This window comes from Kogia breviceps, chromosome 6, assembly GCF_026419965.1.
Source record: "Kogia breviceps isolate mKogBre1 chromosome 6, mKogBre1 haplotype 1, whole genome shotgun sequence".
In the NCBI taxonomy this organism is placed as follows: domain Eukaryota; kingdom Metazoa; phylum Chordata; class Mammalia; order Artiodactyla; family Physeteridae; genus Kogia; species Kogia breviceps.
In genome coordinates, this window is record NC_081315.1 from 109952976 (window position 1) to 109977839 (window position 24864).

The following is a 24864-nucleotide window of genomic DNA, read 5'->3' on the forward strand; positions in this document are numbered from 1 at the left end:
CATAAAGTTCAAATAATGATATTAACTCACAGGGTTAATACACACACACACACACACACACACACACACACACACACAACACAGCCCTCACTTTGCACATAGTAGGCAACTGACACATTTTAATATCCTTCCTTCTTTTTTGCATTCCCTTTCCTTCTCCAGGAATTGTCCAACTAACTGATCCTGTGAGACCAAGAGTTTCCTCCCTGGCCTCCATCATGTCTTTATTTCTCTTCTGCCCTATGCCACCTGGGCCTTAGATTGCAAAACCAATATGGAAAACTAATTTGGCCCATGTACACATTGCTAATAAGAGTTTCCCAAGAGAGAACTCCTTTTCTAAAGTGAGATGAACAAAGGGGGCTGTGATTAACCCAATGGCTCAATCCCTGGAAAGTAAATGATAGGAACAGTAGTCCTGGAGGCCAGATTTTGGTGTATGAAAATGAAAAGACTTGGAGTATCCAGGTGGAAGGTCCAAGGCCTGAACAGGCCCAGAAAGGGCTTTACTGATGGGGGTTTTGAGAATGGAAATGTTGCAGAGATAGAGAAGCAGAATCAAAGATTAAAGAGGAATCCAGAGTCTTAACCTGAAAGACAAAATCTTACACAAATAGAGAATGGGGACCTTCAAGTTGGTGGAGAAGTAAGACGTGGAGATCACCTTCCTCCACATAAATACATCAAAATACATCTACATGTGGAACAACTGCTACAGAACACCTACTGAACACTGGCAGAAGACCTCAGACTTTCCAAAAGGCAAGAAAAAACGACGTACCTGGGTAGGGTAAAAGAAAAAAGAAAAAACAGAGACAAAAGAATAGGGATGGGACCTGCACCTCTGGGAGGGAGCTGTGAAGGAGGAAAGCTTCCACACACTAGGAAGCTCCTTCACTGGCAGAGACTGGGGATGGGCAGGGGAGAAGCTTCGGAGACACAGAGGAGAGAGCAGCAACAGGGGTGCAGAGGGCAAAGTGTAGAGATTCCTGCACAGAGGATCAGTGCCGACCAGCACTCAGCAGCCTGAGAGGCTTGTCTGCTCACTCGCTGGGGTGGGTGGGGGCTGGGAGCTGAGGCTCGGGCTTCAGAAGTCAGACCCCAGGGAGAGGACTGGGGTTGGCTGCGTGAACACAGCCTGAAGGGGGTGAGTGCGCCACACCTAGCCGGGGGGGAGTCTGGAAAAAGCTCTGGACCTACCTAAGAGGCAAGAGACCATTGTTTCGGGGTGTGCAAGGAGAGGGGATTCCTTCCCTGCCTGTCCACAGAAGGCAGAACACTGCCTAAACAAGCTCCAGAGGTGGGCGCAAGCTGTAGCTATCAGCTCAGACACCAGAGACAGGCCTGAAGCCCTAATGCTGCTGCTGCAGCCCTCAAGAATCCTGTGTGCAAGCATAGGTCACTATCCACATGCACCACCTGCCCCACCGACCCCAGGAGCCTGACAGCCCACCACTGCCAGGGTCCTGTGATCCAGGGACAACTTCCCCAGGGAAACATACGGCACTCCTCAGGCTCTTGCAACGTTACACTGGCCTCTGCCACCTCAGGCTCACCCTGCATTCCGATTATAACTACAGTACCCCTCCCTCCCCATGGCATGAGTGAGCCAGAGCCCTCTAATCAGCCTCTGCTTTAAATCCATCCTGTCTGGGTGGGAGCAGAAGGCTGAGGGTGACCTACATGCAGAGGCTGGGCCAAAACCAAAGCTGAACCCCAGGAGCTGTGCAAACAAAGAAGAGAAAGGGAAATTTCTCCCAGCAGCCTGAGGAGCAGCGGATAAAATCCCCACAATCAATTTGAGGTACACTGCATCTGTGGAATACCTGAATAGACAATGAATGTTCCCAAAATTGAGGTGGTAGATTCTGGGTGCAACTGTAGACTTGGGGTTTGCTGTCTGTGACTGACTTGACTGATTTCTATGTTTATCTTAGTATAGTTTTTAGCACTTGTTATCATTGGTGGATTTCTTTGTTGGTTTGGTTGCTCTCTTCTTTTTTTTTTATTACTTTTTAATTTTTAAATTTTAATTATTTTTTATTTTTTATTTTAATTCTTTTCTTTTCTTTTTACTTATTTATTTTTCTTTCTTTTTTTTCCCCCATTTTCTTCTGAACCATGTGGCTGACAGGGTCTTGTTGCTCCAGTCTGGTGTCAGGCCTGAGCCTCTGAGGTGGGATTGCCAAGTTCAGGACATTGGACCACCAGAGGCCTCCTGGTCCCATGTAATACCAAATGGCAAAAGCTCTACAAGAGATCTCAGTCTCATTGCTAAGACCCAGATCCACCCAATGGCCAGCAAGCTCCAGTGCTGGACGCCCCATGCCAAACAAATAACAAGACAGGAACACAACACCACCCCTTATTAGAGAGGCTGCCTAAAATCATACTAAGTTCACAGTCACCCCAAAACACACCATTGTACACAGCACCTCCCCCCAGAAAGAAAACATTCAGCACCACCCACCTGAACACAGGCACCAGTCCCTCCATCAGGAAGCCTACACAAGCCACTGAACCAACATTCCACTGGAGGCAGACACCAAAAACAATGGGAACTAAGAACCTGCAGCCTATGAAAAGGAGACTCCAAACACAGTAAGTTAAGCAAAATGGGAAGACAGAGAAATATATAACAGATGAAAGAGCAAGATAAAAACCAATCAGACCAACAACAGAAGAGAAAATAGGTGATGTACTTGAAAAATAATTCAGAGTAATGATAGTAAGGATGATCCAAAATCTTAGAAATAGAATGGAGAAAATACAAGAAACATTTACCAAGGAACTAGATGAACTAAAGAGCAAACAGACAATGATGAACAACACAATAAATGAAATTAAAAATTCTCTACAAGGAATCAATAGCAGAATAACTGAGGCAAAAGAACAGATAAGTGACCTGGAAGATAAAATAGTGGAAATACCTACCACAGAGCATAATAAAGAAAAATGAATGAAAAGAATAGAGGACAGTCTCAGAGATGTCTGGGAAAACATTAAATACACCAACATTAGAATTATAGGGGTCCAAGAAGAAGAAGAGTAAAAGAAAGGGTCTGAGAAAATATTTGAAGAGATTATATTTGAAAACTTCCTTAACATGGGAAAGCAAATAGTCAATCAAGTCCAGAAAGTGCAGAGAGCCCCATACAGTATAAATCCAAGGAGAAACACACCAAGACACATATTAATCAAACTAAGAAAATTAAATACAAAGAAAAAATATCAAAAGCAGCAAGGGAAAAGCAAGAAATAACAAACAAGGGAATCCCCATTAGGTTAACAGCTGATCTTTCAGCAGAAACTCTGCAAGCCAGAAGGGAGTGGCAGGACATATTTAAAGTGATGAAATGGAAAAACCTACAACCAAGATTACTCTACCCAGCAAGTATCTCATTCAGTTTCGACAGAGATAGTAAAACCTTTACAGACAAGCAAAAGTTAAGAGAATTCAGCAGCACCAAGCCAGCTTTACAACAAATGCTAAAGGAACTTCTCTAGGAGGGAAACAGAGAAGAAAAAGACCTACAATAACAAATGCAAAACAATTAAGAAAATGGTAATAGGAACATACATATCAATAATGACCTTAGATGTAAATGGATTAAATGCTCCAACCAAGAGACATAGACTGGCTGAATGGGTACAAAAACAAGACCCATATATATGCTGTCTACAAGAGACCTACTTCAGACCAAGGGACACATACACTGTAAGTGAGGGGATGGAAAAAGACATTCTATGCAAATGGAAATCAAAAGAAAGCTGGAGTAGCAATTCTCATATCAGACAAAATACACTTTAAAATAAAGAGTATTACAAGAGACAAAGAAGGACACTACATAATGATCAAGGGATCAATCCAAGAAGATGATATAACAATTGTAAATATTTATGAACCCAACAGAGGAGCACCTCAATAAATAAGGCAAATGCTAATAGCCATAAAAGGGGAAATTGACATTAACACAATAATAGTAGGGGACTTTAACCCCCACTTTCACCAATGGACAGATTATCCAAAATGAAAATAAATAGAGAAACACAAGCTTTAAATGATACATTAAACAAGATGGACTTAATTGATATTTATAGGACATTCCATCCAAAAAGAACAGAATACACTTTCTTCTCAAGTGCTCATGGAACATTCTTCAGGATAGATCATATCTTGGGTCACAAATCAAGCCTTGGTAAATTTAAGAAAATTGAAATCATATCAAGTATCTTTTCCAAACACAACACTATGAGACTAGATATCAATTACAGGAAAAAAAAACTGTACAAAATACAAACACATGGAGGCTAAACAATACACTACTAAATAACCAAGAGATCACTGAAGAAATCAAAGAGGAAATCAAAAAATACCTAGAAGCAAATGCCAAATAAAACATGACAACCCAAAACCTATAGGATGCAGCAAAAGCCATTCTAAGAGGGACGTTTATAGCAATAAAATCCTACCTCAAGAAACAAGAATAATCTCAAACAACCTAACCTTACAACTAAAGCAATTAGAGAAAGAAGAACAAAAACTCCCCAAAGTCAGCAAAAGGAAAGAAATCATAAAAATCAGATCAGAAATTAATGAAAAAAAAATGAAGGAAACAATAGCAAAGATCAATAAAACTAAAAGCTGGTTCTTTGAGAACAAAAACAAAATTGATAAACCAGTAGCCAGACTCATCAAGAAAAAATGGTAGAACACTCACATCAATAGAATTAGAAATGAAAACAGAGCTGTAACAACTGACACTGCAGAAATACAAAGGATCATGAGAGATTACTACAAGCAACTATATGCCAATAAAATAGAAAACCTGGAAGAAATGTACAAATTCTTAGAAAAGCACAACCTTCTGAGACTGAACCAGGACGAAATAGAAAATATAAACAGATCAATCACAAGCACTGAAATTGAAACTGTGATTAAAAATCTTCCAACAAACCAAAGCCCAGGACCAGATGGCTTCACAGGAGAATTCTATCAAACATTTAGAGAAGAGCAAACACCTATCCTTCTCAAACTCTTCCAAAATATAGCAGAAAGAGGAACACTCCCAAACTCATCCTATGAGGCCACCATCATCACCCTGATACCAAAACCAGACAAAGATGTTACAAAAAAAGAAAAATACTAGCCAATATCACTGATGAACATAGATGCAAAACTCCTCAACAACATACTAGCAAACAGAAGCCAGCAGCACGTTGAAAGGACCATACACCATGATCAAGTGGGGTTTATCCCAGGAATGCAAGGATTCTTTAAAATATGCAAATCAATCAAGATGATATATCATATTAACAAAGTGAAGGAGAAAAACCATATGATCATCTCAATAGATGCAGAAAAATCTTTCAAGAAAATTCAACACCAATTTATGATAAAAACTCTCCAGAAAGTAGGCATAGAGGGAACTTACCGTAACATAATAAAGGCCATATATGACAAACCTAGAGCCAACATCATTCTCAATGGTGAAGAACTGAAACCATTTCTTCTAATATCAGGAACAAGACAAGGTTGCCCACTTTCACCACTATTATTCAACATAGTTGAATGAATGAAATTAGAACACTTCCTAACACCATACACAAAAATAAACTCAAAATGGATTAAAGACCTAAATGTAAGGTGAGACACTATAAAACTCTTAGAGGAAAACACAGGCAGAACACTCTATGACATAAATCACAGCAAGATCCTTTTTGACCCACCTCCTAGAGAAATGGAAATAAAAACAAAAATAAACAAATGGGACCTAATGAAACTTAAAAACTTTTGCACAGCAAAGGAAACCATAAACAAGATGAAAAGACAACCCTCAGAATGGGAGAAAATATCTACAAACAAAACAACTGACAAAGGATTAATCTCCAAAATATACAAGCAGCACATGTAGCTCAATATCAAAGAAACAAACAACCCAATCCAAAAATGGGCAGAAGATCTAAATAGACATTTCTCCAAAGAAGATATACAGATTGTCAACAAACACATGAAAGGATGCTCAACATCACTAATCATTAGAGAAATGCAAATCAAAACTACAGTGAGGTATCACCTCATACCAGTCAGAATGGCCATCATCAAAATATCTACAAACAGTAAATGCTCGAGAGGATGTGGAGAAAAGGGAACCCACTTGTATTGTTGGTGGGAATGTCAATCGATACAGCCACTATGGAGAACAGTATGGAGGTTCCTTAAAAAACTAAAAATAGAACTATCATATGACCCAGCAATCCCACTGCTGGGCATATACCCTGAGAAAACCATCATTCAAAAAGAGTCCTGTACCACAGTGTTCATTGCAGCACTGTTTACAATAGCCAGGACGTGGAAGCCACCTAAGTGTCCATCGATAGATGAATGGATAAAGAAGATGTGGCACATATAAACAATGGAATATTACTCAGCCATAAAAAGAAAGGTAATTGAGTTATTTGTAATGAGGTGGATGGACCTAGAGTCTGTCATACAGAGTGAAGTAAGTCAGAAAGAGAAAAACAAATACTTCCTGCTAACACATATATATGGAATCTAAAAGAAAAAGAAAATGGTTCTGAAGAACCTAGGGGCAGGACAAGAATAAAGACGCAGACGTAGAGAATGGACTTGAGGACACAGGAAGGGGGATGGGTAAGCTGAGACGAAGTGAGAAAGTAGCACGGACATATATACACTACCATATGTAAAATAGCTAGCTAGTGGGAAGCAGCTGCATAGCACAGGGAGATCAGCTCAGTGCTTTGTGACCACCTAGACGGGTGGGATCGGGAGGGTGGGAGGCAGACAGAAGAGGGAGGGGATATGGGGATAGATGTATACTTATAGTTGACTTATTTTGTTATACAGCAGAAACTAACAACACTGTAAAGCAATTATACTCCAATAAAGATATTAAGAAAATATTGCACAAATTAAAAATAAAGAACAATTAAAGAATGGAACAGCAATGTTAGTGAAGTGGGATGGTCTTCAAAGACATGAGTCCAGTCAAGTTCCCTCTGGCTGGAGTGTATCATTAGTACTGGGGTCATGTAGATTGTTCTCTACTCATCTTACAAAACATAGGTTGCTTAAAGAAATGGCCTGGGGTGGTCAAAGGAAATGTTTTGGGCTCCAGTGCCTTCAAATACCATTAATTCCTTTTTTAGTCAACAAATATCTCACTTTGCTGTACAGCAGAAACTAACACAAATTGTAAATCAACTATACTCCAATAAAAATTAATTTTAAAAAATATTTTTAAAGTAACCAAATATCCACCAAGCACATGGTTTATGCCCCATTGGGCTGGGCCCTAAGCATACAGAATAGAGACAGCCCCATCCTTGAACTACCCAGTGCTTGAACTCTGTGATGCTATCAGCTTACTAAGTTATGTTCATTCTCCTGGGTAAAAATTCACCCTTGGGTCACCAGTGCTTTGCAGAAATTAGATGTACAGAAAATAGCACACAATCCAGGCACACATAGAGTTCTGAGTCTAGTGGGCTCGCTAAAGCTTACTGGTTTTAAGTTGAATGTTTCAGATGAGTACAGTACTCTTCACTCAGACAGTACTCTTCACTTAGACTCATGAAAACTACTTCTCTGTCAATGTAGACATCACTATCCTTTTCTAACAAATGAGAAAACATTTTGAAAATATTCAGTTACTCTTGATAGCTAAGTTACTACTTGATAAACAGATTTTGCTCAATTCTCTGATAAATGAATTCAAGCTACGCTATTAAGAGCCTAAGTAGATGGATCTCAGGACAAAAAGAAAATGATTTTGATATATTGGAAGAGAATCCAGAAAGGTTTGGTGATACTCCAAAATAGTAACATCACTCTCTAAATTTGGGGTGGTGGATGATTTCTTTTCTCTTTTGTTTGATTTAGTTTTTGTTCACTAATGTTTTCCTTTCTATCTGCATTTTATAAATGTTCTTTGAAATATATGGCTCTTTACTTAGAAAATTATTTTTTAAATTTTATGTAAGGGTAAGGTTAAAATTTGCTAATAAGCATGGAGAGCTGCTTAACACACAATGGTTTTATTCTAAGTTTCAAAAGAAACGTCTAGAGCTTGTTTCTCTAATAACACTAACAGCAGTAGCATTTATCGAGTGACTAGTATGGATCAGGCACTGTACTAAGAGCTTTATATACATGAGAATTTTCAAATATTAGTAAATATTGATATCAGCATGGTTTTACAACCCATACCGTTTTTATTAGGCTACCCTAATTTTATTGCCCACCTACACATTGTTCTCTCTATTGTTCTTCCATTTACCCTGTGTCAACCTCTATTAATGTAAGCCTCTAATCTCCAAGTAGGACAGTCCTATTTCTTGCAGTTATAAAACTCAAATGCAATGTTCTATATAAAGAAAACTTTCCAAAGATTACTGCCATTACTTAAGAACAAAATCAATTAAATACTTACAGGGGATTACATACTCGGCATTGCATTCATTTATTAAGCAAAAATCCATCCAGGCCTTCAGGGGAAATAGCATGGCAAAGTTGTCTTTTTGTTTGTTTTGCTTTTTTTAACTCATTCTCCGAATAGACTACAAATGCACATAGCTGTTTCCAAATTCTTATTCAAGTAGGATTTTTAAATATTCAAGCAAGGCACTCAGAGTTGAAATATATTAAATCAGTTGCCACAATATCATGAAATATTCATAATCACTGAACTCTATTATGTATGCCACACAAACTGATACGAAATGCTGATAATGGTTATTTTTTTACTCTGAAGTATGTTCTTACTGTTTCAATCCATGTTGAAAAGATAGCTATGGCCATTTAAATAATGTCTTTATGTATTGATTCACTATGATTTAAAATAAAGTCGTTAAAGTCATTTTTCTTATATTTCAATAACTCTTTTAGTTTTCTCTTGGTTAGGATTTGCCTGGTCTATGGTTCTCCATCCTTTCATTAGTGATCCTTTTGTGTCATTATATTTCAGATGTGTAATTAGCACAGAACTGGAATTTGTAAACCAATCTGCATCTGATTTTTAAGTGTTATACTTACACCATTGATATTTATTGTGATTACTAATATTTTTGAATCAATTTTTATATTTTGTTGTGCCTCCTATTTGCCAATTTTATTGACTTTTTTTCTTTTCCTGCCATATATTGGATTCATTTCTTCTTTACACCTCTTTTTTTCTCTTTCTAGAAAGTTATACAAATTCTATTCTTCCATTGCTTACCTTCAGTGTTTACCTTCAGTGCTAAATAAATAAATAGTATGCTTGAATTTTAAAACTCTGAAGTTCATATCCTCTTCCCAACAATACAGCAAACTTAGGATGATTTTCCTCTGATGGTATGGATTTGGTACTGTGTTTGAAAGTAGAGCTCTTTTCCTTGTAAAATAAAATTTGAAAAGACAGAGATGTCTTTAGCATTATTCCTATTTTTAGTCATAAATTGGTGAGTGAAATTAACTTACTATGATGAATGTAATTTCAACTTTAATTGATCACTTTTCTAAAACAAACATTTTGATATATGTAATTCCCTATATTCTTAGGCTCCTCATTAAAAGCCACAATCCTTGGAACACTTGAAATAGAACTTTCCATATTTCAGGAGTATTCTTTGCTCTTCTTAGTAAGCCTACAGAGAAATTTGGCATTTCGATGACAAAGAGCAGAATAAATACACATATAACTTGCGTTACAATAACTGGCATATAAATATTTGCTAATGTTTTATTTAGTATTTTGCCTCAAAAATATACTGTGTGAATATAACTATTCCATTTTTTTCAAAGCTCTTATTAATCTACTGACCAGAACTATAACTTTGGTTATGTTTTCTAGACTGAATTAAGACTAAATAGCTTATGATTCTGCCTTAATACTAATCACCCCTTTTCCATTTTATATGTTATTACTGTCTAATATTTTATATTGATATTGTTTTTATACCCTCAAAGCCTTATAATTTGTATACAGTTAATCCTTGCTTTAAATTACTAATATATTTATAAATATCTTTTTTTAAGTATTCCTTCTAACACCTCACTCCTTCCTTGTGGCCTTAATTTCTTGAAATTCATTTTTTATTAGTGTTTACTGGAATGACACAGTGGAAATGTTATTTTTATTGAACTATATAGAGAAAATACCACATCGAAACTGGACAAGTGTTTCAGTGAACTTTTTGTATTCTGTTACTTTAAAATGCATCGATCTATCTTCCCTTCTAAAGAATCTTTTACACAGGCATGATTTTTTTAGCATCATATATTAGTCACTTGGAAAACAGTGGTTCACAGACCCGAGCAGATATTTTCTATGTTAACATATTTTAGTACATAATATTGTTTTAAATCACATTTGCACGTAACACCTCCAATCTCATCAGAAAAGTTGAACTGTGGATATGCTATTCAGTCACGGTGGCAGATACAAGTTTTTCCAAATTCCAGTTTGCACTTGAAAAGTCTAATTTTAAAATTGGCCACAAATACTACCAGTTGCTTTCCATGAAGTGACAGGCTTACTTTTTTCATTTTTATTAAAGTATCTGCCAAGTGCCCAAGTCTGAATAATGATAGTTTGTGTTAGTCATTCTTTCAGGTTAAAAATGATGTTCCATTAAAACAAAAATTTATTCTTTTACATTTAAAAAATGGTGTTTTCTGAGTTGGGAACAAGCTTGGCTTGTTAAAGAAACTGAACAGAGTTCATTATGGCCAGTACAGTGTGGAGGATGGGGGCTGGATGAAGAAATAAGAGAAAGATTATCTGGGGCCTTATTGACAGAAGTTAAAATGTTTGGATTTTCTTCCAGGTGTAAAGGAAATCATGGAAGGATTTGTACTGGGGGGCAGGGAGGTGGCAGAGTCAGAATTACATTTTTTAAAGATGACTCCGGATGACCTAAAGAGACAGGGGCAAAAGATAAAGCAAGAGAACAGTCTAGAGGAGACTGCTGTCCGAAGTGAGATGATGGTGGTACAAACCAAGGTTGCCATAGACACAGGAGGGAGTGATGGGTTCCAGCTCCTTCTCAGAGGGACGCAGTCTGAGACTGTAACGCAATCATATTTAAATGTGAATTTATTTTTCCAGATCATAAAGAAAGCATGCAGTCCTATCCTCCTCAGAGATGTCTGTCTCCAGCCAGCTATGGCCCTCTGGAAAATTCTCTATATTGTAAAAACATGAGCAGGAAGAAACCTTTCCCCACAAGGTCTGACGAAGAGGTAAAACAGACACTTCTCTGCAATATTTTTCTAGATGAACTTAGCATCTAAAGAGAGCTTTCTTGAACAGTGCTTAAAAGGAGATCATTATGACTGGATCTGAGTTTTTCCCTTCTGGCTATGTATTATCGGGGTTTAATATTTTTTAAAGTATTTTGCCATATAACATTTTGTATTGCGTTTCACTAGATTCTTTAACTTGCATATTTCCAGATTCTAAAAGTGCTTTTTAAAAATTAATCCAAAAAATAGAGATTTAGGACTGTTTTATATTTATTGACTGTTCAGTAATCTTTTAGAATTGATGGGGATTTACATATTGCAATTGTTTTTCCAACAAAACATCCATGTATTGTATGCTCATTTCATTTGAACAGTCTAACAAGCATGTATTGAGCACTTATTCTATATCAGACAACCTGCTAGAAGTTATGGTCTCTGCCCCAGAGGAGACGTAACGAGGAGGAAGAGATGAAAATAGACAGTAGATGGATTCTTGCTTGCCCTTCATTTATTTCCTGGTCTCTTTCTAAAATATCCTCCATCCCTACAATCAGTTCTTCTCAGACCATGTTGCACTTATACTTACCTATATGGGGGGATAAAACTTTCTTTGTAAATTCTACACTCTTTCCTCAATCACCTTGCAACATTACTTATTAAAGTCTTTCACAATAAGGCGCAAAAAGACATGCTTCTCCTGGGTCTCCATCCCATATCCTCATATGCTCAGGGTTCTGCTACAGAGCTTGCGAAAGATTTTAAGCAGAAGCGGAGCACATAGAATACCTCTGTGGTCAATCGCTCATAATCCCTACAGTGTCCCAAGCGCCATTGGTTGTCCTTATATTTACATTAATTTTGACCTTAATTCTAAAAGAAGTCTCATACTGTTAAGTTTGACTTTGGGGAATGTTTTGCACGTAATTCTTTTGTTGCCCATTCTTACAGACCTGGTTTCCTTTTCCTCATCATCTCCTTCATAAGCGCTGGAATCCCAGGGTCCTAACTATATGTCTAAGCAAAAGTTACATCCCTCTGGGGCTTCCCTGGTGGCGCAGTGGTTGAGAGTCCGCCTGCCGATGCAGGGGACGTGGGTTCGTGCCCCGGTCCGGGAGGATCCCACATGCCGCGGAGCGGCTGGGCCCGTGAGCCATGGCCGCTGAGCCTGCGCGTCCGGAGCCTGTGCTCCGCAGTAGGAGAGGCCACAACAGTGAGAGGCCCAAGTACCACAAAAAAAAAAAAACTAATTGCAGCATTCTACTTCTAGGTATATACCCAAAAGAAATGAAAGCAGGGCCTCACAGATTTTTGTACATCCATCTTTGACAGCAGCATTATTTACAATAGCCAAGTGGTAGAAACAACCCAAATGTCCATCAATAAATAAATGGATAAAGAAAATGTAGTCACATTATTCAGCTGTAAAAAAGAATGAAATTCTGACAGGTGCTACAGCATAGATGAACCTTAAAAACATGATACTAAGCGAAATGAGTCAGACACAAAAGGACAAATATATGATTCTAGTTATATGAGGGTAAAATAAGTAAATTCACAGAGACAGAAAGTAGAATGGTGGTTACAAGGGGCTAGGGGAGGAGATAATGGGAGTTGTTGTTGAATGTGTACAGAGTTTCAGTTTGGGATGATGAAAATATTTTAGAGCTGGATCGTGATGCTGGCTGCAAAGAAATGTAAATGTGCTCAATGCCACTGCATTGTATGTACAATTGAAAATGGTTAAGTGGTAAATCTTATGATGTGTATATTTTATCACATTTTTAAAAAATATTTTATTGTAGCTCAAACAAAACAAGGCTATTAAATTGTAGCAGGAGGGGTGGGAGGGAGGGAGACGCAAGAGGGAAGAGATATGGGGAGATATGTATATGTATAACTGATTCACTCTGTTATGAAGCAGAAACTGACACACCACTGTAAAGCAATTATACTCCCATAAAGATGTTAAAAAAAATTGTAGCAGGATGCCATCACTCGCTAATGAATCTCAGAATAAGGAGGGATTCGAAATACCAGAGAGATATTAAGGACAAAATAGCACCAAAATGAAACATCCCTCTTGGATTACTCAAAGGGCTAGAAAGAGAACTGAAAGAGAACCACTTTCCCCCACCCCCAGGTAATTCAGAGGTATCTGATGCTGTGTTTGAGCAGAACCTAAACTCACCAGCCAGCACTCACGATCACACCTGGAGAACTACGGGGTTATAAAATCTCCAAGTGTCTTCCAGCTTGAACAAATAAACAAAATCAGAGTAGATGAAGCACACCATGACTGAGCTCTGCCAAGCCCCGGGACTGGCAGAGAGGCCCCCCAGAAGCAGCAGACCACTATCAGCTCAGAGAGCTCCCAGTTCTGCAGAGAGATGCCCTTTGAGGGCACTTTCTCTGAGCTGCCCTTTGTTTCTGGAGCCTGTTACCTGGCTTTGCTGGAGTGGAACAGGTCCTGCCTCTGGACCTTCCAGCACCAACCCTCCCCTAGGGGTAGGGACTAGGTAAAGGAATTCATTCCAAAAGAGGCCTCAAATAAGAGGTGACTTTGCCCCCAAACGTGATGAAAGAGGATGGCAGAGCCAGGGAGAAGAAGAGTGAAGAGAAGGAGGGATTCCAGGCAGGGGGCGGGGCTAGCTCATGCCAAGCCCTGAAGCTGTGTGTGTCTAGACGACAGCAAGCACATCTGACTTGTCCTCAGACTGGGGAGCGGGGCAGGGAGAGGAAGTGAGGCTGGAGAGTTGGGAGGGAAGCTAACTCATGCCTTTCCCAGTGGCGCTCACATGTGCTTGCTGTACCCATCATTGGAAGGATCACGCTTGTGCTGGGAGGACCAGGTACTTTGGGAGACCGAAGACCTGATGTCACATCCCTAGTTCTTGCCACATGTAACAAAAGTTGACTTCCTGAGCCTCCACTGTCCTGGCAATGCCTGCCTCACAGGATTCTTGCAGGCATGGACTGGGATAATGAATGAGGGATGTCCTTGGAGACGTTGGACTCATGCAAAGGATGATTTAATATTATTATCCTTGGGACTCGGTAAAGGAATTGCAGATCCATGGTGCATCTCTGACTGCCCTTCCTTCTCTCTGTTATGTGGATTTTACAATCAAAAGAAATAAATTAGTATAAATAAGGTAGTATGGCACGAGGAGAAAGCCAGACAGACCAGGGTTCAAATCCCAGTGCTACCACATGGGACTTTAGGCAATTGGCATAAAGATGCTCTCAGTCTGTACCTGTCTTCCCCTCCCCTGCTGTTTCTATGGTGCCTAGGACCTCATAGGGATCATAAATATATATCCCACCTCAGTAAGCTTCAGCAGGTACAGGTTCAGACAGCATTGACAGATAAAGGGTTTATTTTCCATTTTGAGTTTGGTGCCAAAGCACCTTTCTTTGTAGATGGAGTGACATTTCTGGTTACTTTCAATGACAGACAGATTTTGTCATGCCAATTTCATAATTCCTAAGCTGCCATTACTTTTTCTGTGTCTAACTCAAGATCCAAGGACAGAAATATTATACTGCATAGCTCCCATAAATCCAACTGTGATTTGGCACTAGTGGAATAAAAACAAATTTTAATTAATAATTAATCATTTCCTTTGACCCTAAAATATTCATCATTTAAACCCATACTGCAGGATATCCGGCACAACGGGTGGTACATTGGAGAATACAGTCGCCAGGCAGTGGAAGAGGCATTGATGAAGGAGAACAAGGTAATGGCTTCTCCAGGGCCCATCACATTGTTTCTGTAGTCATCCTATGGTTTTCTGCCCATAGGTCACAGGATGTCACAAGCAGTGCACTTCGATGCAGTTCCTGCCTCACCCTGTATTTATCAGTGTTGGGGAGGTTGTCGTTGAAAGTGGGCTTTCAAACAGAGTTTTAGATTTGAGACTTGGTTGTACCACTTATCAGCTGCATGACTTTCTCAAGTTCCTACATATCTGTAAATGCAGGTTTCTTTCTTTGTTAAATGAAAATAGTAAAATCAACCCTAAGGAACTATTTTGGAGATCAAATGTGGAAGCTGGGGTATAAATGGAGGTTGCAGTGGAAGGTGCCTTCCTTCTGCTTTGTTCAAGTTTCATCTCCTTCCTACAGGTCTGCCCAAGGTACAGTTGGATTTTTGTGTCTCAGTTCTTCAGGAAAGGAGCAGGGATCATGAATGCTGTAATAGTCAGTATGTGATAGGTTATGCTGTAGTAACAAACAGCCCTGAGATCTCAGTTGCTTAGCATAACAGAACTTTATTTTTTGTTTGAGCTCCATGCTCAAGACAGGTTTGGGTGGGTAGACCCAGACTGCTGGAGGCTCCATCTCAATGTATGCTCACACCAATCACATACTGCCTCTCAACACATCCTCTCAAATTTAACATGCTGCATCTTTGCTCACATTTCATTGGCCAGAGTAAGTCCCATGACCAGACCTAACTTCAGAGAGGGTGAAAAAAGTACAAAGCTACATGTGGCCGGGCTTCCCTGGTGGCGCAGTGGTTGAGAATCCGCCTGCCGATGCAGGGGTCACGGGTTCGTGCCCTGGTCCGGGAAGATCCCACGTGCCGCAGAGCGACTAGGCCCGTGAGCCATGGCCGCTGGGCCTGCGCGTCCGGAGCCTGTGCTCCGCAACGGGAGAGGCCACAGCAGTGAGAGGCCCGCATACCACAAAAAAAAAAAAAAAAAAAAAAAAAAAAAAAAAAAAGCTACATGTGGCCAAAAAAAGAGAAAACCTGGGATATTTGTGATCAGATCAAATGACTACTACAACCATCATCACAAATAGAAAATAGTTATTAAGCAACTACTCTACTATGTGCAGAGAACTATACTAGGTTGTTTAGAAATGGTAGAAAGTCTCTCAAGACTGATGCAACACCAAAACCTATCCTCAACTAACCAATACAATGGTCATTGCTGAATGAGGAAATACAAAAATGAATGAGTTAGTTAACTAGTGGATGGGTGAATAAATGATAGGTCCTCAGTAAATTTTAATAAAGCCTAGCTTTTAGAATTAATATTAAAAAATTAAATAAATTATATGTAAGTTACTATGGTAAACAGAAAATGCTCCCCCTACCACGATATATCCACATTCTAATCCCCAATACCTGTGACTATGTCACCTTATTTGGAAAAGGAATTTGCAGGTGGGATTAAATTAGGAATCTTGAGATAGGGAGATTATTCTGGATTATTGGGGAGGGTTTAATATAATCACAAAAATCCTTATAAGAGAGAGGCAGCAGTATCAGAATTAGACATAGAGGGCCACAAGTAAAGGCACAAGTGGTGGCTTTTAGAAGCCAGAAAAAACAAGGAAATGCATTTTCTCCTGGGGTTTCTAGAAAGAACACAGCTTGACTGAGACCTTGATTTTAGCCTAGTGAGACCCATGTTGGACTTCAACCCCCAGAACTGTAAGAGAATAAATTTGTGATTTAGTCCTTTAAGTTCATAGGAATTTGTTATAGCAACAGTAGGAAATTAATACAGTTGTTAACAAAGTATCTTGAACATATTAGGAATTAATGAAACTATGTCATTCTCTAGATAAGGAAACTGATGCTAAGGTTTCAATTACAAGGTAGAGAAAATGGCAGAATCTATATTCAAGATCAGTGCTCTTTTCACAAAATCACAGCTGCCTCTAGTAGCCATTAGAGCTCTTTGCATTCTGGAAGGGGAGTCATAGGTGGCTGGGTGGTGCCTTGGCTGGAGCACCCTCCCTTCCCTCTCCCCAGGGAATCTCATGCACGCTGACCTCTGCTGGGTCTAATGGTGGCACAGTGGTGCCAGCTCCGACCCTGCCTCTTCTTGGCTAATCAATGGTCATGCTCTCTTAGCCTCTTTCCCAAGGGAAAATAGCTCTTAGAAGACCTGCTTCCAGGAGCCCCTGTGTGGACAGTACTAGAAGGGCAATGTACATGCCACATAATGTCCGTCCAGCTATGTTTGGGCACTCTCAACGCTCCCTTGCCTTCTCTGTGCCTGTCTCTGCCTCCTCCCCAAAAGCACTGAGAAAACAGAAACTCAGTTTAATGACTTCATATTTTCCTATTTTGTTTGCCTCAGTTAGTTTTGTCAAAACTTGTTTCCCATTTATGTAAGATAATTTAATTCAAATTGCAGGATTGCCCAGATCCATTGTGACAAACTCATTGCAGAGTCTAAGATGATAAACCCCAAAACTGGCCACATGTCTTGGCCTCCTCTCCCTTTGTGATCTTTGGCAATGTTCTGTGTTTGAGTCTTTTTTTTTTTTAATTTTTTTTTTTCTTATTGAAGTATAGTTGATTTACAGTGTTGTGTTAATTACGGCTGTAGAGCAAAGTGATTCAGTTATACACATATGACACAAAAGAACCTTTCTATGAAACAGAAACAGACTCAGGGACATAGAGAAGAGACTGGTGGTTGCTAAGAGGGAGGGGGATAAGAGAGGGATGGAGTGGGAGGTTGGGGTTAGCAGATGTAAGCTTTTATGTATAGAGTGGATAGACAACAAGGTCCTACTGTATAGCACAGAGAACTATATTCAATATCCTGTGATAAACCATAACGGAAAAGAATTGTTTAAAAAAAAGAATGTGCTTGAGTCTTAAGGCTTTAATTACAGCTGAATGTTTTAGGCAGAACAGGTTCCAGAAAATTCCTTAAACCCACTTTATGTACTTGGGGGTTGGTATATTTATAGCAAGAATTTCACCTTGACTTTCAGGTATTCCATTGATTAGTTGTGATGTGTGAGGGGATCCACTTAGACAATTAGACCCTAATTCCCTTACCTGTAAAATGGGGATAAAATACCTCCTCAAATTTTATGTAAGGATCAAATGAAATGTGTGTAAAAGTGCATGGCATCTTGAAAGCAGTTTTCAGTAAACCTTAGCTGCCAGCATCATCATGGCATCACTGTAGTTTTATAGTATTTATAAATTTAATAGACTTATAGTATTGTTATACAGTATTATAACCATTATTATATATGTACACATAATATCTATAAATATTAGTTATAGATATATATAAACATATAGATATGAAATATTCTATACAGGAGATAATATATATAAGTTATTATAAATATAAATTTTCATATATAATACCTATCTATATAAAGAATAGATAGTACCACACACACCTAATTAGATTTATTCTTTATAGATTATTTATAACCACCTACACAAGAATCTATGCAATTACAGTTACAGATTTTTCAGTATTTTTCGTCATATAAATGACACAAAACTAAGCCTTGTACGTGTGTGTATTTTCAGGAGGATTGCTCCATTTCTTAGCCTTTTCTGACCAGACTTTCATCCTAAGCTACTCTCCAGGGTGTGCCTGATTATTTTATATTATATTTATAGTTGGTCTATTCACAGCCCTCAGACTATCTCATACTGTTGACCTTCTTTTGGAAACCCTCGCTCTCCCCTGCTCCACTTCTATGACACTGAAGCTTCTGGGTTTCCGTCTATCTGTGAGATATCTCCTTAGAACATTTCCTGTCTCTTCTTCCTTGTCCTGAACATCCTTTCACCTCACCTCAGGCTATATTTTCTTCTCCTTCATACAGGCTCTTCACTCATTTTGACACCAGTGACTTTGAAGCCCCACATCTGTTTTGGGGACCCTAGTCCTATATTGGCATCTCCCCATGCAGAGGACCAACTTATAATGCTCAAAGCCTCTCCTGCTCAAAGCCTGCGGTGGCTCCCACTGTCTCTAGGATAATAACCTGAACATCAACAGAACAGGAAATGCGAACATTGGCAGATAGAGGGAGGCACCCCTAAGGTGCCTCTCCTTCCCTCCCAAGGAGGGAAGGAGAGGGCTATTCCATGCAGAGGGGGTGGCTTGTGCAAAAGCTGGGAACCCAAAAGCAAGATGGTGCCCCTGGGAAACGGTGGCTTGACTGGTGCCATCATCCAGGGGCTGGAGACTGCAGGAGTGCCAGAGGTAAAACCACAGGAGATGCTGGTGCATCGATCCTTGAACATCATGCTACGGTTGTAGGCATGGCGCTGAGGACAGCAGGGGATATTGGAAGATTTCAAAGTAGGGGGTGTTGTAATCTGGCTGGTGCACTTCTCAGAAAATAAGAACCCTTAGACAAACTAACCCTCAATAAATACTTACTGAATTAAATTGAGGGTTTCCCTGGTGGCGCAGTGGTTGAGAGTCCGCCTGCCAATGCAGGGGACGCGGGTTCGTGCCCCGGTCCGGGAGGATCCCACATGCCGCGGAGCGGCTGGGCCCGTGAGCCATGGCCACTGAGCCTGCGCGTCCGGAGCCTGTGCTCCGCAACGGGAGAGGCCACGGCAGTGAGAGGCCCACGTACCGCAAAAAATAAAAAATAAAATAAATTGAATAAAGAACTGGATTGCCAAAAACTAAAGCCGTTTGGGAATCTCAGGCAGAGAAGCTTCACTGCTGCCACAGTTGGGAGGTTGGATTCTGATTCTGATGCTTGAGAAGATCATCGTTCTTCCTTTTGCTTCAGGATGGCACCTTCTTGGTCCGAGACTGTTCCACAAAATCCAGGGCGGAGCCCTATGTGTTGGTGGTGTTTTATGGGAACAAAGTCTACAATGTGAAAATCCGCTTCCTGGAGAGAAATCAGCAGTTTGCCCTGGGGACAGGGCTCAGAGGAGACCAGGTGGGTATAACCCAATGACTTCCCTTTTCCAGGCTAAGGACAACAACACGGGGAGACCTAGGAGATGCTGGCCGAGTCATCTCCATATCCCCATGACTGCAGCATTGGAGAAAAGAGCCGCCCTGGAGGTGCAGAATGTAATCTAATCCTTCCAGCCCCTTCCACAAGCATTCCCTCTGATGTCTTAGCTCATGGGGCCGGCAGCCAATCCTGACCCTTCCATGCACCCTCTATCCTGCTTTGCCCGTTAAAGAAAACTCATTCTGTAAGACACATCTACATTCTGCCTGCCAGAAGGCCTCCACTGAGCCCCACGTTAATGCCACAGTCCTTCCCCACCCATCGCTGAACTCCCACTGCAGCCATTTCTGACGACATCTGATGGCATTAGGTAGGTGTGTGTCCCTACATTGAATATGACCTCAATCACAGCATCCAGTGCTACACTGAGCATGCCTGTGCTTGGTACACATCTGCTAACAGGTGGCTAGGTGAAAGAATGACTCAATTAAAGCATTCATTAATAACTGTATAAATAAGAGAGAAAAGGGAAAGGAGATTGATTTTCGCTGTGTTTATGCTAGGCTTGGTCTGTCTGCATTATCTTATTTTAACCCTCAACAACTCTTTGATATAATGGTCATCCCTATCTTAGATGTAGGGAAACTGAGGCTTAGAAAATTAAGTAAATGGCTAGAGATGCACAGGTAGTGAGAGGGCAAACAGAGGCTGGTCTTTCAATTCTTCTAGGAAGGAAGGAAGGAAAGAAGGGAGGGAGGGAGGAAGGAGGGAAGGAAGGAAGGAGGGAAGGGAAAAAGGGAGGGAGGGAAAGGCAGAGTTCAAGTTCTGTCACCATTTACTAAGTATGTGAGCTCAGGCCAGTCACTTAAACTTCTCTGAGCTTTAGTTTCTTCAACTGTAAATGTTCTTTTCAAGTCTAGACTTCTATAATTCAGTGATTCTCCCTTAGCATCTCCAGACCTCAATTTTATCTGTTGGTATATATTATGGGCTGAACTGTGTCCCCCCCTCCCAAATTCCTATGTGAAAATTCTAGCCCCCAGCACCTCAGAATGTGACCGTATTTGGAGATAGGGTCTTTAAAGAGGTGACTAAGGTAAAGTGAGGTCACTAGGGTGGGCCCTGATCCAATATGAGTAGTGCCCTTATGAGGAGATTAGGACACAGACACACACAGATGTGAAGTCACAGGGAGAAAATGGCCATTTACAAGCCAAGGAGAGAGGCCTCAGAAGAAACCAACCCTGCTGACACCTTGATCTTGGACATCTGGCCTCCAGACCTGTGAGAAAATGAATTTCTGTCATTTAAGGTCCTCTACCCCCACCCCGGTCAGTGGTACTTTATTATGGAGGCCCAAGAAAACTGGAACAGTATGAAACCAGAACTGTCACACAAATATCGATTGTTCTTCAATAGATATCAAAATAAGGACTATTGCCAGGGCTACCAAAATGCTTCACGAAGGCACGTGTGTGACTATGCCAGCTTAAACCCAGGGTCTGACCCAGAGTCCTTTTCTGAGACTCATATGTGGCTGGAGAGGTATGGTCAGCACCATGGGACCAGTTCACCAGCCTTTGCTCCAGCCTGGGAAAGTTTGGGCATAAAGGAGAACGTGAGTGAATAAATAGATTAATACATAAATCTGTCAAATATTGCCACAGTAAGAAAGGGTTACAGCCAAACTAAAAAGAGGAGTAGCCAATTTTTTCTTTTGTGATGAGGATTAGTGAGTTAATGAATGTAAAACACTCAGAACACTGATTATGGACATATCAGTAAATGTTAGTTATGATTTTTGATTTTTTTCATTGTTATCACTGAGTCGTGGCAATAACTAAAACATGGTTCCCCTTAGGTCCAGATACCTATGGCTAATGGAATTTCCAGCTCAGTATCCCTTTATCCTTCTGTATTTTCTTCCAGCTCATAGACATTCTCATTAAAAAAAACCCAAAAAGCTTTTTTCCCAACAAGCCATACTTTGGTCTGCTTATAAAAGAGAAGAAACAGTGACCCTGTGATAACTTCCTAATAGTGTTGAATCAGAATGCCAACCAGTTCACTGCCGGCCTCAGCAGGCTGTCACAATGACAGCCCCTGGATTAGACCACCAGCTTTCAAGTGAGCTGCTCTAATTATTGTCACCAGGACCCCTTAAGAATTCAAATGCCTATGTATATAATTGAATCACTTTGCTGTACACCTGGAACATTGTAAATCAACTATACTTCAATTGAAAAATAAAAATTTTTTAAAAAAAATAGACATCATTTTCCTAGATTTTTATATTTGTAGTATTTTTAGGCCAAAAATCTTGTAATATTTTGAGATTATTTTTCTCAATCTAAATAAATTTTCATTTATATAACCTAAAAAAAAAACAAAAAGAATTCACATGCCTATTTTAATACTTTTTTGTGTTATTATGGAATTTTCTCCTCTCATGCAACCCCCAAGCAAGTCTCCTTTTCATATGTTTACTTAACACTTACATACGTTTATTATGCACAGGCACTATTCTGTGCAGTTAACAATTATTAATTAACTTGATCGTTTTAATCCCATAGCAGCCCTGTGGGGTAGGTGCTGTTGATACCTCCATTTAACAGATGGTGAAATTGAGGCACAGGAATGTGAAGTAACTGGCCCACAGCCACAGCTAGTATATGCCCAAGCTGGGGTTCAATATAGTCTGCAAAAATATTGACTTTCTGGGCTTCCCTGGTGGCGCAGTTGTTGAGAGTCCGCCTGCCGATGCAGGGGACGCGGGTTCGTGCCCCGGTCCGGGAAGATCCCACATGCCGCGGAGCGGCTGGGTCCGTGAGCCGTGGCCGCTGAGCCTGCGCGTCCGGAGCCTGTGCTCCGCAATGGGAGAGGCCACAGCGGTGAGAGGCCCGCGTACCGCAAAAAAAAAAAAAAAAAAAAAAAAAAAATATTGACTTTCTCACATAGTCTCAGATAGCATCATAGCAAATGCAAATGATCCCCAGCCCATTTGAAAACAGCCCAGAACTTCAGGTGAAAAAAAGCTAAGACTTCCATGGAGCTTACTGTGTGCCAGGCCCTGGGTGAAAAATCACAACTTACAGGTAGTTCTTCCTGCCTCTCTTCTGAACGAGCCATGCCCTGGTGTAAGAGGGGGATGATCTAGATTGTTCTCAGTTCCTGCACACCTTTCACAGTTCGAGCCCTTTGCCTTGCTGAGGAAGAATCTCCCATCTCTAAGAAAAGATAAAGAATCTGCTACAGCAAGCCTCTGTTAAATGCAAGCCAGGTACTAGCTACTTCATCTGGTGTCTGAATAAAGAAGTAGCATCTTAGTCCAACTCTGCAGGAGAAACGTAATGAGGCACGGGGTTTTCAAGGATAATTTTGATCTCCTGTGGCTTTCTGACTGTCTTTCAAACTTTAGACTTTATCCGCACATACAATGCGGTGACACCTATTCCAAGGGAGGTATTCTGAGTGTAAGATGAGATGCTGTAAAGAGAGTGCCAGATACATAGACGCAGGTGCTAAGTATCATTTCTCTCTTAAATGATACCCTAAAGCCCTTTCACTGGGTCTGTGTGTGCCCGACACAGATGAAAAGCTCACATGGAGCCATGAGAGTTGCAGGAGAAACCTGGACGGGTCCCCTGGGAAGACACAGCTTGTCGACACCTGTCACAAGCACAGAAGTCCAGCAAATCCACATATGCCTGCAAAGAATGAGCCTGGGGGCTTCCCTGGTGGCGCAGTGGTTGAGGGTCCGCCTGCCGATGCAGGAGACACGGGTTCGTGCCCTGGTCCGGGAGGATCCCACATGCCGCGGAGCGGCTAAGCCCGTGAGCCATGGCCGCTGAGCCTGTGCGTCCGGAGCCTGTGCTCCGCAACGGGAGAGGCCACAGCAGTGAGAGGCCCGCATACCGCAAAAAAAAAAAAAAAAAAAAAAAAAAAGAATGAGCCTGGGAAGCCATGTGGCTAGAAACTCGTGTCTGAATTTAGATTCAGGGAGCAACCAGTATATTAGTTTTCTGGGATTGCTGTAACAAAATGCCATAAAATTGGTAGCTTAAAACAATAAATATGTATTCTTTTGAAGTTCTGGAGTCTAGAAATCTGAAATCAAGGTATTGACAGGCCACCCTTCTTCTGGAGGCTCTGGGGGAAGATCCTTCCGGCCTCTTCCAGCTTCTGGTGGCTGTCGGCAAACTGTGGCTTTCTTGGCTTGTGGCCATTATCACTCTGATCTCTGCCTCTGAGGTCACACGCCTCCTCCTCTTCTCCATGCGAACCGTTTCCATCTTATGAGGATTCAGGTGGTTGCTTTTAGAGATAGCCTAGGATCAGCCCCTCTCCCAAGGTCCTTAATGTAATCCTAACTTTGCCATGTAAAATAATATTCACTCTTTTGCTTAGAAGGCCATATTCACAGCTTCCAGGAATTAGGACATGGGATATCTTTTGGAGGCCACCTTTCAGCCCGGGTCTCTCATTTGTTCAGTTTTGGGGCCAAGCTTTAACTTGATGCCTACATTATGCTAGATTCAATGCTTCATTCTGAGGACACAGAGCAGAGTAAGGCAGAGTCCCTGCCATCCAGGGGATACTCTGTTAATCTGTGCCCATCTATGCATGCACCTATTTATCACCTGGTAGAACACTGGGGGCCCTGGACCAGCCAGCAGGGAACCTGCTTGTTAATAACCTTCAGAGCTTTACCTGCTGCCAAGTTTTAGAAATCACATTTGTCCACATTTCTGTGGACTCTAGCAGAAGCGAGCAATTGTAATCGGACCTTTCCTTGTCCTGCAAATGTTTGTGGTAAGTTGCTAAAAATTATGATAGATGTTTAGTTGATAAATTCAAGTTCAAAGACCAGGAAACAGAGACAATTAACCAATGAGTTTATT

The 24864-nt window shown here is 40.6% G+C and overlaps 1 protein-coding gene across 1 annotated transcript in view; it reads left to right on the forward strand.

The window, feature by feature from the left end:
• Positions 1–24864, forward strand: part of CLNK (cytokine dependent hematopoietic cell linker) — a 152990-nt gene that overhangs the window by 124722 nt on the left and 3404 nt on the right. Inside the window, exons 16-18 of the mRNA XM_059066130.1 lie at positions 11115–11248; positions 14914–14991; positions 19787–19942. Of these exons, the coding sequence (XP_058922113.1) occupies positions 11115–11248; positions 14914–14991; positions 19787–19942 (368 nt within the window). The remainder of the gene's footprint in view (positions 1–11114; positions 11249–14913; positions 14992–19786; positions 19943–24864) is intronic.